The following is a 15,816-nucleotide window of genomic DNA, read 5'->3' as shown; positions in this document are numbered from 1 at the left end:
ATACAAAGCTGTTACGGATGCATGCTCTCTGCAGCCTGACATTGACTTACTACCATTTGGTGATCAGACAGAAATTGGAGAAAGGGTAAATAACCTCAAGGCTTTCATGTTTTCTTAGTCTATGTATTAAGAAGAGTCTTTCTGATGTCACTCATCTAATCTGCTTTGGGTTGCCAGCCTGGTAAATAATTGTAATTCACCAGGGTTTAGTGAAGTTATTTTGCATTAGCTGCTGCAGCGTTCTAGGCAGTCATAACAATGAATATGTGTTATGACACTAAACAATATTGTTATGTGATCTCTAATCTGGAGGGCACAAGACAGATACAAATCTAAATAATGTATTTTGTTTCAGCGATCAGAATTTGCCCCTATGCATACGTTGTTTCTTTGTATGCCATAGAATTACTACACTGGATGTTATGATACACAATGAAAAACAGAGATCCTCAAGGGATTAATTTTGTGCAAATTTCCTAAGAAAATTGGGAAAGATTCATACTGGAATTATTTCAGTGAGTTTGTTGTTCATTATGGGATAAAATTCTAACTGTAGCAATCAGTAAAAGGATAAATAGGGTTTAAAGTGTGGGGGGAAATGGCCCTTTTACAGTATGTTTATATAGCAGAGTGATGTTGCTGTAAGTGAGCATACAGAAGTTTATACTGTATATTTTGTCCTACAGGAAAATTGGGTTACTTGGCGCTGATCTTAAGCCAGGAGAGCTTTATTCCCAAGCTCTTGTCAAGCACATCTCCATTGCAGTCTGAATGTGTGTGAATGAGTTAGTTTAAAAAAGCTAATTCTGCTATCCCAATAATGAATATATGGCCGTATAAAGCTTAATTGAACATCCTTGGATAAATACTTGGGCAGATAGACAGGACTGAGGCCTGTACAGCTACAGCACAGATCAGAAGCTATCTGGTTTATTAAGACCTCAGGGATACGCATGAGTGACCCTCCATCCTTAACTGTAGGATGGACGTGCCTGGAGCAAGAATAACACTGCAATGGTTGAAAAGGAAAGAAAAAGAAAGAAAATAAATTAAAAAAAAAAAAAGTAATGTGCTCCTTTTAAACAGCTGCACCTTGCTTTTTGTTGTATTGACATGTTAAAAATTATTTTGAAAAAAAAATCCTTCTTCAACTGTACCTCAAAAGGGATTTTTTATCGCCAGTATTTTGCTTGCAGAATTTTATGCTAGTATTGGTTGCGTTTTTCAATCTATGAAGCCTACTGTGCTTAGAGAAGCTCTTCATAATTTATACTTATCCATGATTTGTTGCTGAATAATAATTTTTCTTTGTCTATTATGTAAGGATTATGCTTGTTTATCAACAGGATTAGCATTTTAACTAAGCAATTGATTTTTATTGGAACCTTGTATAACTGTAAAAATCATATTTCCCAAGACCTATCATAATGTTTATTCAAAGATGCATATTTCTGATCCATTATATTCATTAGGGGATTAATTTAAGTGGTGGCCAACGACAGAGAATCTGTGTAGCTCGAGCACTCTATCAGAACACCAACATTGTCTTCTTGGTAAGATTTTCTTTTTCATATGGAGCACGTAAAGTTAGTAATAAAACTGTCATTCCTTGTATATATGTTCAGAAAACTTTATATTATCTTTAGAGAACTATAGGGACTTGTATTCAACTACAAATCCAAGTTATGGAGTTAGGAAATAAAAAGCCACCAGAGGCAGTATCAAAACATACTGGGAGACTTAAGAAGGTGGGATCTACAGAGGTTAATGCTGAAGGAGATGAACAGATTGCCTTTTACTCACTCACAGTGGTACCTTGTATCAACATAATCCTGCTGAAATCAGCAAGACTTCAGGATAAGGAGAAGCACCATAATGCAATTAGTTCTGAGCAGTGAACAGACTGAGCATTCAACAGTCTCCTGTAGAACGCTGTGGATTCAGACAGACTTTTTCTTCTGTTGCTAATTTCAGGGTATGTCAGGAATTTCAGGAGTCTACTGTTCATGAAAGGGCTGTCTGAGACCCTTCAAAATTAACTGGGGACTTAACTCTGTTCTTAGAGAAGAAGTGTTTGTACAGCTGAGTGTTATCTTATTGCTAGCTGTACTTACTCCAAGTGAAGACCAAGCACACCTGCAGTTTAGTTTGGGTGAAATTAGTGTAGTTCCTGACTCTGCTTTATCTTAGCTGTACCAGTTTCACATCAAAGTTAGACCGAAGTTTGGCTCTGGATTCCAACATTTTCAATTTTGAATGTGAAATTTCAGATTTAGTGTTCCTGATCATGTTTTCTTCATACTGTCAGGTGGCACCAGCACTGCACACATCTAGACACAAAAAATTAAATGAGTCTATTGCTATGAATTGAAGAATAATGGATTCTAGGTCACTGCTTCATAGTGCACCCTTCTGACTAGGTCTTAGTCATTAGAGAGAGATGATTGGTAATGGGAGATGCTTTCTATTTAAAAAAAAAAAAAATAAAAATATATACTTTTTTAAACCTGTTCTTTTTACTTATTTATTTATTTTATTTATTTTATTTGATTGCAGGATGACCCATTCTCTGCTCTGGACATTCACTTAAGTGATCATTTAATGCAGGAAGGGATTTTGAAGTTTCTCCAAGAAGACAAGAGGACCCTTGTTCTGGTGACACATAAATTACAATACCTACCACATGCTGACTGGGTAAGAGAAGAGCTACTATGCTGCAGATTTGCTAATGATGAGCATACATTTGAAGTTAACACTCTAATGGTTGACAAATTCACTATTGCTTTCTGTAATAGAGTGATTAATTCTATATATCATGTGGCTAGCTACAACATTACATAACATGGATTTTATAATAGAAGAAAACATTTTATTTTTATATTATTTGTGTAGGATTTTTGATGGAATGCCACTAAAGAATTGTGACTTAATTACAATTATGACTATAACTTATGGCTTGTCCATGTTTTTTACAAGTACAGATGAGTTTGGCTTACAGAAGTTTCAGTTTATGAGCTGTGCTAACAAAATTAAGAAATTATTTCTTAAATATTGAATACAGTGAACACAGAAATTTATATGAATGTAATCTCACCAATTCTAGGATGTCTTGTAGGATCCAGGTCAGTGATTATACTACATATATTGCTGAGTAGACCTATTGGATGCTTTCTCCCCTAGATCATAGCAATGAAGGATGGAATGGTACTTCGGGAAGGGACACTAAAGGATATACAAAACAAGGATGTTGAGCTGTATGAACACTGGAAAACTTTGATGAATCGCCAAGATCAAGAATTGGAAAAGGTAAATAGGAGCATGTAGGCAAGGATGTCAAGGAAATATTTTTCAGTTAATTTCTAAAAAATCAAAGCGTGTCATGAAACATGTTTTAAACTAGACACTAAGGAATAACACATCAACAGTTGGAGATTTAAGGTCTAGAAGAGATTGTCTGAGCAGTCCATTTTAGGTGGTTTTTAAGGACACATCAAGCAAACATCCTTTTGGAATGATGTGCACAATTGATCCATTCCTGGGGCAAGGGGTCTACGAAGGGACTTCCTAAAATCTCTCTTAGCCTTATGTTCTGTTATTGCCATAAGGATTTAGGATTCTTTAAGAGCTGTTTTCAAAGTTTTTATCATTCTAGAAGAGAGGGAGGGAAAGAATACAAGGAAAAAAAGCAGAAGAAAGTGGACAAAGCAGGATTTTCTGAAAGAAAAGTCCTAAAATACTGTGCTTTTGCATTCTGTGGCCTCACTGATCCAAATAAAGTCTCTTTGAGGTTAATATTGGTGCCAACACAGTAGCAGACAACTGAGCTCTTAAATTAATGAAAGATTTCTTATCACAGGATATGGAAGCTGACCAGACTACTCTGGAGAGAAAAACTCTTAGAAGAGCCATGTACCCAAGAGAATCCAAATCACAACTGGAAGATGAAGATGAAGGTATGTTTTATCATTTCATTTTTTTTATTCTATTGCTATCATTGCCTTTTCACTTGAATATCCAAAGCTGACAGTTAGCAGTGAAGTATGAAGATGTTGAGGGTAGGCTGGATACTGGCAGCTGGCAACAAGACCCATCAGGAACATCCCTGGGACGACAGACTAGGCCTAAAGGGATTAGTCAGTCCTGAGAAGCAATTTAGTGATGCCAGGGAAGAGAAAATGTGAAGTGCAGGCTTCCTCTTACAGGGAGCACTAATCACAGAGATTCTGGTGGTGCTGTTTGCTGTAATGATAGTAGAATACAGAGTAGCTATTTGCAGGCTCTTTATTAACACCTTGTGTTTCATCTGGCAACACTCATGGTGGATTGCTATTTAGGACATAGATCTGTTGGGCCTGGATTACTGCATTTTGAAGAGATTCCCAATCACTGTACAATAGGCAGAGCTAGACATCAAAGTCCTTGAGATGGAAATGCTACACTGTCTTCATATTTATTTGGTGAAAGTGGGCAGAACAGCTCTTACTATGTGCAGTCATCACTACATTTTATCAGTTAATTTCTTGGAGGAGTTTAAATTGGGGTCACTCCCAAGCTCCTCCTTTTGGTCTGTGCAGGAAAGCCTTGCCAACAACCTAATCACAGAAATTGGAAGCCATTATTTCTTTGTGGGGTAAGATAGAAAATACCAAAAAAAAAGATGTGTCCATATAGTCCACAGAATGCTTACAAAAAAGCAGTCATCGTTAGGATTATAAAATATATATCAATATCTTCAGGGCTGAAATGTAACCTGAGAATGCATTCCAGGTCATCCACACTTCCTATGTTACCTGGGAATGTACACGTCTCTGTGTCCAAAAAAAGTATATAATTTTCAAAAGTGTGTAATATTAACTTTAAAGAAAATGCTTCTTACTAATTCATTTTTAATGTTCAAAAACAGAAATAGGTTGCATACACTGTCAGTTTAGAGCTGTCAAGCAAGAGCAGGTCATCGTTTTTTTTTTCCCCAAGTGTAGCCTGCAAAGCTATCAGACGTATATTCTTTTTACTTGGTGGAAAAATATTTTAATGTAATATTTATGCATATATGAAATATATATTTGCCATAGAAAAGTCTGCCACCAATTGTATTTCAGTATGATGTGCAAATTATCATATAGTCAATGGTAGGCCTAGAAGAAACACTAATCCAACATATACGTTCTTTTAAATAGACAAAACTTTAGTACCTCTAAATAAAGTGAGAGTAAAATTCACTTGTACAACAGATGACAGAGCCTCTGAATGGAAAGCTTAGGAGAGCATTTTGTAATCTTGAACATAACCCAAAATGCTCTGCTGACAGTACAAGAAAAACAGCTGAACACATTGGGAAAAGGCCTAGTCTCTACTATAAATACAGTCAGTACTGAAGACTTGACACTGACAGACTACAGAGTTGCTCAAAGAACACAGGGGAAGTCTTATGAAAATATGTCTGAAGTGTTTTCTGTTTTCAAATGATGAGTTGTATTTTGTCATTAAAACGTAAGGTTCAAAACAAAAGTCAACCACATACAGTAAAGCCAGGTATAATTCTTAGGACTGCATCCAAGCTAACTTGATTAAATGTCTGAATCACAGAGGAAGAAGAGGAAGAAGATGAAGATGATAATATGTCAACTGTCTTGAGGCTCAGGACAAAGATGCCATGGAGAACCTGCTGGAGATATCTAACTTCTGGAGGATTTTTCTTGCTCTTTCTGATGATTTTCTCAAAGTTGTTGAAACACTCAGTTATAGTAGCCATAGATTATTGGCTTGCTACATGGACATCCATGGACAATGAAAATGAACTCAGGAATGCTGCTGATGCTAAGAGCACAAAGAAGGTGGGCCATACCTTGGAACCTGACAGAAAAGAAAAAAATAAATAATTAATAATAAAAAAAAAAAGAGAGAAAATGTTTGCTGTTCATTTCAAAGCCAGCTAGACTGGAAAGACAGATAGATGTAGTAAAATCAATCATGAGGTAGGATGGATGAGAAATTTATGCTAAAAATATAAGGCAATTCAAACTTTATCAGTCTTTTCAAACATGTAAAACTGAAGCAGAAGCATGTTAAGGGTAGAAAAATGGTTGAAAAATGAGGAATCTCATACCAAACTTTTCCAGCTGGATTTTTTAACACCTAAGTCAATGACCCCATTTCCCTAAGTAGTGGCTATCCAGTTATGTCCTGTCAGGAAAGAAAAGAAAAAAAAGAAAAACAAACAAACAAAAAGTCTTCAAATCTTCAAATGTACTGCTTAAATAGGATCTGGTTATTGTTCTAAATGTAACTAATATACAAATATCAGAATCCACTTAGCAAACTTTCAGAAGGCTTAAGTGTGTTACAGCCCTGGCAGGTTAGTGTAGGATTTGCTCTAAGAATTTTTGTGGTGCTTGAACTTAATAATGTGGAAGTTTCCAACATCTCTATAGTGCCTTAATTATTCAGAGATTCTAGTATGTTTGTCTGAATTCCCTGGCTAACAATTTGCATACATTCATGTTTACCAAGAACTATCTTCATAGTTCTATCACTTCAACATCTTGAAGTATATTTATCAGTAGCTTGAGTAATCTTGGAGCAGTCAGATTTTCTAATTATATTAACTTCATGAATTTCAGTTCCATGACAACTCTTTTATTTTCAAAAAAAAAAATATCTAAAATGTAATATAATTATGTAGTATCTGCAATGTGACATACCAGCTGTTTCTACCTGGTACTAGTACCTTGGGAACTTCACAGCAGACAAAATAAATGTGTGGCTACTTCTAGGACTGATATATTTGTTGTTTTATTAGACTTATCATGTAGCTGTCTTCAGCATCCTCTCTGGAGCAGGAATCGTCCTGTGCCTCATCACATCTCTCACTGTGGAGTGGATGGGTCTTACAGCAGCCAAGAACCTACATCATAATCTCCTCAATAAGATCATCCTTGGACCAATCAGGTACAGGAAAAATAATGTTCCTTCTGGAGAACTACACAGTCAAAATCTGCCCTCTTTGTAGCTGGAAGGGTACTCCTGTGAAAAACTCTTGTAATGGCCCTGTTTCCTTCAAGACTTCAAAAAGTGAAAATAAGCAGTGAAGCAATGGGGGAAAAAATTCAATGTCAGCACATGTCAAATTTTGACCCCTTTTTTATCTGGCTGAAAGGTAGGTGTGTCAGATAGCTGCATGCAAGCTTCAAGGCTTGGATATCAAGGAAGGCTTTGAGTGTAGGCCTGGCTTCACAGTACCCAGAGCCAGCCCTGGGGTCAAATGACTTGGACACTAGGCTTCTTCTAATGCCTGTGGGGATAGATTCTGTACATGCCAAGCATGGTCTCCTGTAGGCAATGGGCTGGCCAGAAGGGTCATATGCATTCCTGCATAATGAATACAGTTATCACAGTTCTTTCACTAAACAACGAAGTCCTGGTGCCTGGACCTGTGCAGGAGGTCAAATAGCAATCAGGGAGAGGATTTGGTCCTTAGAATGGAATGTAAGCCTGGAGGGAGTGTAGATGAAAGAGCAAAAGGTAAAATGATTTGGGGGCTTTTGCAAGAGGTGATTTAGCAGCTAGATGGGAAAAACGCCAAAAGAAGCATTTGAATAGTCAGAATGCAGACATGATGGGCTGGTGTGATATTTATGTTTATTGCTTAGTTTTACAAAATAGCTGGACACAGCCTTGTGTTCTATCTGACTGGGATTTTTATCCAAAACTGGAATTCCATTTCAAATAACTTTTTGCTTTTAATTTTTTCAACAGGTTCTTTGATATGACTCCACTGGGGCTAATTCTAAATCGCTTCTCTGCTGATACCAATATCATTGATCAGGTATACATATCAATATATTCTGTTTTATTATATCTTGGCTTTGTAAATTTTCACTTAGCTGCTGAATAAGGTGATGCATTGAAGTATTCACTGCAGAAGGGCATAGCAAAAAGAGGCTCTGGAAAGGATAATAGACAAATTCAAAATATAAATTAGTCATACATTTGTAGTAACGAGGGCATGAAACTATCAGATTAAATGCGATATGAGACGGCAGCTCTTAGTTTCTTCATATACAGATTAGTAACTTCTGTTGGAAAATCTGGATTAGCAAAACACAAGATTTTGGATTCAAATCAGGAAAACAGACTTTAGAATATAATAACTTTTACTATATGGGAATACATGTGAGATAAATAGGCACTCCATCCTGGCTGTAGCACATATGAATTTAGATCATTCGTGGAGAGGAAGGGATACTTTTACTATGTCTGTGAACCAAAAGGTTTGGATGACCAATAATCCTGAATATAAGGATGATGGGAACATGGAAGGAAAATTAAGAGGTTCTGAGAAAGAGAGTGCTGTTTCTCTAAATATTTAGTATATCGAGAACAATATTCTCTTTCTTCCCTCTTATATAAGTGAGGTGGAAATGGTCCCTACTTCATCTACTTTGGAACACTGACCTCTAGAATAATAACTACTAGGTTGTTTTTTTAACCTCTGCACATTAGGGCAGTGGAACCACAGAAACATGCAGGCTCCCAGTGTAGGGGGGTATCAATGAGTGTACAGTAGTATCATTCCACTTTCCCTAGGGTCCTCTACAGGAAAAGGCATGTAGTGGTGCTATCAGTTAATTTTGTCTTATATATGTTTTTCTGTTTGCTTTAGCACATTCCCCCTACCCTGGAGTCTCTTACCCGGTCCACCTTACTCTGCCTGTCAGCCATTGGGATGATCTCATACGCCACTCCGTGGTTCCTTGTCGCCCTCGTGCCCCTTGGCATAGCATTTTACTTCATCCAGAAATACTTCAGAGTTGCTTCCAAGTATGCATTCAAAATTTGCCCTGAAAATTTCTTTTTAAAAGTTGGTATGTAAGGGCTGTATTGAAATGTGAGATTATTGAACTAGTATAAGGGGAAAATTGCCGTAGTGACCATGCCATCCTGTATACAGTCCTGAGGTATGAGTTTGAGCCATGCGTTAGAGGATGTTTCCAGCTGATCTGACTACAAATAAGGTATTTTGGGAAGTAACATTAGTTGCTGAAGTCTTGTACACTATTGGCTGTCAAGACTGATTAGCGTGAGTTTTGGTAAGTCACCTGAGCCAGCTCACATCTGGTCAAAGCTCCTCTTTGATCTTTTGAGGGTTAGTAGAGAATTGAAAATAACTTCTTGGATTAATGCCAGTCATGACTTTTTCTTCATATTGTGAAAAAATCCACAGAAAGCTATTTCCACTGTACAGCAACATCTTATATTCAGAATGGTTTGGCTGGTTTTAAAGAGAGCATTTTTTTCAGTAGAAAACTGCCATGATTTCTCAGAGTTATGTTTTTAGTACTAATTATATAATTTAGTAGCACATCTAAGCAAGTCATTCTAAGTTTTTTCTTATGTTTACTCAGTCATGCTTCTTTTTTCTTTTATTTTTGTAATCAGACAGATGTCTGACTCGTTTTATTCCACTTCCTGATATTTAAAAATGCCCATCAAGGTACCTGCTGGTGGAACACACATAGAGGCCAAAATAACCTTCTAGTCAGCAACAGTTCACTTCAGGTCCTGTCTCTGTAGTAGGCACATTGCAAAGCATTAACTTCTGGTTTTTAGCATCCATCTAAGAGGAATGGTGCTTTTCAATCGAGTGCTCCAGTACAGTTAATTTCATGGATAATTCTCTTATTTAGGTAGCCTGAGAAAGAATTATGCCAGTTATTCCCCTTAAATCAATGCAGCAAGTGGGGCACAGAGCAAAGTGTCAGTAATTTATCTTCACTGTAGCCGATTTTCTTCAGCTATCCTCAGAATTTCCAATGAAATTTTTTCATAAGAAAACTTCATAAAGTCAGAATTGGCAAAACAAAAACTGTTTAATTCTAAAATAACTGCTTACATTTTCTAAGATTTTGCAAAAACCTTGTTATTTCCACACTGTGTTTCCAAACTGAATCTGTGCGTGACAGTCCAGCAGGTCTCAAGGTGGCTAGGGAACCAAGGGACCTGGTTTTCATTCATAAATTCATAATGATCTTCTGTGTCACCCTGTTGTGCTACACACAGCAGTGCACATCATTTAAACTTCTTAAAATACACAAGAATAAACAAAACCTGATGTATTAGACCCCAGTGAAATACTATGGTTTCTCTCTGTGATTTTATATGTGAGAGAAAAGTCTCCATCCATCTCCAAACCTGTTTTTCCCATGTGCTGAACTGATAGCCGTACCACACAAGCCAGCAAGAGATTGGTCACCCCTGTAGGTCAGCACACACACACATGTACCCATTGGTTTTGCAGTCACTGATATTCTGCAAGTCCATAACTACCTCATTCATTTTATTTCTTTACAGTTTTCTGGGAAAATATGCATCAGCAAGTGCTTTATTTTTTTTAACTTATTTAAATTATTTTAAATCACTTGTGAGGCACACAGGATTGAGTTGTGTTCTTCCACTTCATGATAGAAATGAATACATATAATAGTTATTTGTAGAAAAAATATTCTTGGGAAATGTATGATGAAGGAATAGCTTGAGCCAGTATTTATAAAGTATTTGCATGGTGTACTTTCCAGCCATATAAGCTTCAATAATTTTTAGAAATGCAAATATTTACAGTATTTCTTGCAGCACTTTGACTCTTTATTGCATTTTCCATTACATCTCTCAAAAACTTCTGTGTATTTTCCATCATAAATTTGAAATAGAGCATATTTATCATCAAAACATAAGCAGCAAATTCAGTTCTGTATACTGTAACATTCAGCATTATGGAGCAGCTCTTTCTGCTGGCCTATCTAATGCAGTGTGCAAACAGAGTAGTATTTTAATAAGGAGTTTAAATATCTAATGCTCTGGCCTCTGTTCTGTTTATACTTGTACAGCTGCCTGGTATGCCAATGGCAGAGTGTGACAGAAAGATGTATTTGTCTCCGTGCCTTGGAAAACATTCCTGTTTCAGGAGACTGGAACTTTTAGACTTAAATATCATTGCTCCATACAGTTTTTGAAAATAAGAAAATTTCTCATTCATATTATTGCTCTATCAGTGGTATCTCTATTTCAACCGGTGGGCAAATATTAACACTACAAACAGGTGGTCTGCTATACTCTGCCATATTTTGAGTTCAGCATGCTGTTGTACTTACAGACACTGAAAATGAGGAAAGGTTTTTATGCAAAGGCATCATCTTTGTCAGGCCAGCTGAAACGCACTAAAATAGACAAATTTACAGATACACAAGCTTTATTTTATAACTGATGTAAGAGCCACAAATAACATGCATTGAAGTTTCAAATTAACTGCTCTGAGCTGATTGTATTAATTATATTAATAAATTAGAATGTTTAAGAGTAAAAGGTGATTAACGATGGCTAAAATTGACAGCAGGGTTTTAGCCAGGAGAGAGGTGATGATATCTTCACTGTGGGACCAAGAGAAGCTTGACTGTTACCAAAAACTGGCAGGGTGGAGGTGGCTGCGATGTGATTGTAGTCTTCTATGACAAAAGTGAAGTGTGAGATTTCTGTGCCAGTTTCTTTCTACACTATAGAAATTGTATTTTGCATGATCCTGAAAAGAATATGTTCAATACATAAAATACTGATTGTTGTCCATTAGGCAGTAACATTTCTAAAGGAAAAGATGTAATAGCTTCCTGCTGTTTGTTTTCTCTGCTCCAGGGACCTCCAGGAACTTGACGACAGCACCCAGCTACCTTTACTCTGTCACTTCTCTGAAACAGCTGAAGGCCTTACCACCATCAGAGCATTCAGGTCTGTAAAACCAATGATTAGAGGGAGGCTTGGTTCTGGTCAGGCCCATGTAGCTTTCTTGGAGCATGTCAAATTACTTGATTTGGTGGACTTTAATTAAGCTATCTCATAAAAGGGAAGTGGTTTTTGTTTTCATGTTGCTTTTCCATACCTTTAAACTCTTGTGCATGTTTTCAGTAACACGCTAAACATGTATATTGGTTTTCCTCTGAATTAAAGATGGTGACAGTTTTAGGATATGCTTTTTAAACTTTCAAGATGTTTAGTTTAACTGTGCCTTACTTGGACAGCACAGAGCTCGCCTTTGAGGGCAGGCATGGGAATCACTCCTTCAAAATCCCTGTGCTACAGCCTACAAGCTGTGTTATCCAAGTGCCTCTGAATCATTTCTTTATTTAGCCAATACATCAGTCAGGGATGCATCACTGCTGTACTCTCTAACTGGGAGAGTAAATAAGCAACTAGAGATACTTTCCAAGAAAACTACAACAGAACAGAATCTGATCTTGATATTCTACAATGTAGCCTTGTCAACCAAAACAAAAAATTATATTCCAAGTGAGAATTTTTTCACTTTTCCATGCATGTTTTTCTTTTCTACATGAAATATAGGCCAAATTCTCATATTTTCACTGCATTACAGCTAGCATGCATAACTCTGTCAAAGTGCAAGCTTGATGTTGTCCCCAAGTATAACTTGCACTCATTCTACACACAGTAGAATTTCAAACCAGAGCAGATCACCCTGTACTACTATTTATATATGTATTTGATCTGGTTCAGCTCAGCAGGAGACTTCTGATATTTTTCCCAGCTCTACTGGCATTGGCCCATTTTAGCCAGCATTGATCAGGCTGAGCTTAACAACAGTGCCTCTGCCTCTTTGCAGAGAGATGGGCAGAGTAGGATAGAGTCTAAATCCTAGATGGCCAGTGGCTGGAAGAACTCTTTTCTCATCTTATCAATGAATTACACATTTTCTGAGACTGTTCCATCGCTTCAAGCTAGCTTTAGGACCCAGTCTATTAGTTCAGAGAGCTGCAGAAGGGAATGTGGCAAGACAAGCAAAAACGTATGCAGTGTGTTGAAGAGATATGAGCCAATGGTTAACACAAAATGTTTTGACAAGCTGTATCAATCTGAATGAAGTATTAAACCAGCAACTCATAATTAAGTCCTGATACTGATGTATGCTGAGTGCTTCTTGAGACATTCAGTGTGGCCTTTCATCACGTTATCTCCTGAGAAAGAAGAGGAGCTTAGCATTTCTTGGGAGTCATTCAACTCTTCTTTACCTTACAAAACAACTATGTGAGCTTGGATGGCAGAGAGTAAAAGACAGCCCCAGAAAATGACTAGGCATCGTAACCATCACTTGAGTTTTTCCAAATCTCTGGTGCAAATCGAAGCCATTTCATTTCCCATTTTGTGCTTCACTGTCAACCAAGAACCTGAATTCTCCAGTGGTTTTTGTCAGCAAGCTCATATTTACTAATAATCCCATTAGTCATTCTCTGTAGTTTGAGTTCAGTATGTTCCAGGATAAAATAGAGCAGCTCTCTGCATAACTTACCACAAAGTAGCACAGTTGGATAAGAAAGCAATTTCAGTGACCTTTGCTGTTTGTCATCTGACAGGATAAAAGTCTAAAAGAGCCCAGAAGATGAGCTGGATGTGGATGAAAAGATACAGATCAAGCAAGTCAGATTTTCCATTAGGAAAACAGGAGTTCTGCTGCCAGAATGGCAGACGAGCAGAATATTCAGTGAATCTTTGCTCCTCCCCACGTCATTGCTGTTGCCAGTTGTTGCCTTGGGGAGGTTGCTTGCCATGTTTACAAGCTGTTCAGAGGGAAATGAAGTATCATTGTTGCCTTGGGGAGGTTGCTTGCCATGTTTACAAGCTGTTCAGAGGGAAATGAAGTATCACTGGGGAAAAAAAAAAGTAGAAGAAGAAAAAAAAAAGATAGGAAAGGTTTCTGGTAGAACAAGGGTTACAGGAGCTTCATAGCAGGGCCCTGAAACTTTGAAATGTAAGAACTTGCCATGATAAAACAGACGTTAAGTGGCTGTATGAAGTTTGGCTATTTCTTTCAAGTGATGGTATTGAACAGACAGCAGAATGTGAAATGAGAAAATGTCTTCCACGCAACTGCAGGCCAGACCCTGAAGTACTGCAAGGCACCATGAATTTAGTGTATTTATACCAACAGAGATTTTACTTATACTCCTCCTCTCCACCCAAGTCTACCTTCATTTTCAGGTGCTCTGATGTTCTTGCACTTTTTTTTAAAGATGATGGGCATTACATGGGAGAGGCAATTGACACTGGAGGTGATACAACTCATTTCTGTAATTCAGAAATGATCTATAGGGATCATTGACTACATGGGATCTACTCCCTCATTGTAGCGGTCTGAGCCTCTTAGGCAGTGTATGGCTGCCTGAGAAAACAGCTGAGCTGAGCAGCTGAGAGGTATTGATCTACAAATCAATCTACAACCTACTAATAAACAATGAAACCTTAGAGATGCCACTCATTTTGAAGACTCACAAAGCTGTCCAGCTAACTTCTGCCTGGTCAGAAAGCTCTGGCAGCAGGTTTGGGTCCTTAGGGAAACGCTTTTAATCCAAAGTTTGGCAAAGGCACAAGGGCAAAGAGTTTGAGGTTAAGGGAAGGGGAGGGAAAGAGGAATTTAATGCTTCATCCTTTTGTGTATGAGCGTGTAATGTATTGTAATATAACAACTTTGCTCTCGACAGGCACGAAGCCAGGTTTAAACAACGTATGCTGGAACTAACGGATACGAACAACATTGCCTACTTATTTCTATCGGCTGCCAACAGATGGCTGGAGGTCAGGACGGTACGTTCAGTTTAGTCCCAGCCATGATTTTGAAACCTTGGAAGCAAAGAGATTTTGCATGATGCAGAAGAGAAGATAACAAGAATAAATCTTGCGATGAGATTATACACACTGTTACTTAAAATAGATTCAGATTGTTTATGTTAAGCACATAGGGTTTTTTAAGCTTTCTTGGCCATGAATAAGAAAATACGAGTCTCCCTCATCTTTTGCTGTTGTGATGTCTACTGTCTGAAGAGACTGCAAGAGCAAACATTTACGTAACTTGAAATAAGGTTTCTCTACTACTGTGCAGCATCTGCAGACCTGTCCCTGCAGCAGCTATTTTCAAAGCAGAGAATGGCTTTTAAGTAATTTTGTGAACTGTCATAAATCTGCCAGGGCTATTTCAGGCATCGTGAAGCTCCCTGAGATGTCTCCCCAACAACAGGTTTAATCCCACAGCTGTAATTTAGAGCCCCTATTTGCACAGCCCTTACTGCAGCTGTGAGCCCATACTGTGTGTAATGTACAGTACTGTTTAATATCACAAAATATAGCAGAGCTAGACTTCAACTTAAAAACAGTAGGCCACAACACAGCCAGTACCAGTGAGACAGGCTTCTGGATTTTATAGGGGCTCTCCAGTGACAGCATGTGAGGAACTTCCCTGATGTGCATGAGGGGCAAGCAAAATCACTGTGATTTCCTTATTCATCTGACATGAAAAGAGCAGAGAATGAACAGAGCTGTGACCTGATTTTGCTAGACACAAATAGTAACATACACAACTAATCCTCACATCAGGGGCATTATTCCCACCTTCACTTCCTGGTACACTGCTAAACCAACAAAGATGTGCTTCATTTCTTATGAGGGCATGGCTTTCCCTTGTGCATGAAGCATTCAGCATGTGAGATCAAGCTGAACTTGCATTGACACCAAAGACAGAAAAATAACAGAGCCCCATCCAGTCCTGAAATAAGCTGTGGCAATGCCCGTTAATGTCTCATTCTTAGACTTGCTTACATGCAGAATGAATTTGATCCAAGAATATGCATTGCTTCATCATCGCATTAGAAATAATGTGGTCTTGCCAAGGAATAGTTCATTTAGCTTTACCTAACAGTGCAGTGGTACTAATACCACTCAAAACTTATGAGAGTTTAATGGCAGCTGTGAAGTCCTGTCCCAACT

The 15,816-nt window shown here is 37.8% G+C and overlaps 1 protein-coding gene across 14 annotated transcripts in view; it reads left to right on the top strand.

Moving 5' to 3' along the window:
- The window catches only part of ABCC9 (ATP binding cassette subfamily C member 9), a 75,086-nt gene that overhangs the window by 45,458 nt on the left and 13,812 nt on the right, over positions 1-15,816 (top strand). For all 14 annotated transcript variants that reach the window (XR_013952523.1, XR_013952524.1, XR_013952525.1 and 11 more), the window contains 11 exons: positions 1-85; positions 1,473-1,553; positions 2,557-2,694; positions 3,181-3,306; positions 3,857-3,953; positions 5,587-5,834; positions 6,800-6,948; positions 7,756-7,825; positions 8,663-8,820; positions 11,683-11,775; positions 14,538-14,640. Coding sequence is in view for 11 of the 14 variants with exons in the window: in XM_080596778.1 (XP_080452904.1) it covers positions 1-85; positions 1,473-1,553; positions 2,557-2,694; positions 3,181-3,306; positions 3,857-3,953; positions 5,587-5,834; positions 6,800-6,948; positions 7,756-7,825; positions 8,663-8,820; positions 11,683-11,775; positions 14,538-14,640 (1,348 nt within the window). In the remaining 3 variants the exon portion in view is untranslated. The remainder of the gene's footprint in view (positions 86-1,472; positions 1,554-2,556; positions 2,695-3,180; positions 3,307-3,856; positions 3,954-5,586; positions 5,835-6,799; positions 6,949-7,755; positions 7,826-8,662; positions 8,821-11,682; positions 11,776-14,537; positions 14,641-15,816) is intronic.

This window comes from Anser brachyrhynchus (genome assembly GCF_964034855.1).
Source record: "Anser brachyrhynchus genome assembly, chromosome: 1".
NCBI classification, from domain to species: domain Eukaryota; kingdom Metazoa; phylum Chordata; class Aves; order Anseriformes; family Anatidae; genus Anser; species Anser brachyrhynchus.
Note: the sequence above shows the minus strand (reverse complement) of the source record. Positions and strands in the feature narration are given on the sequence as shown.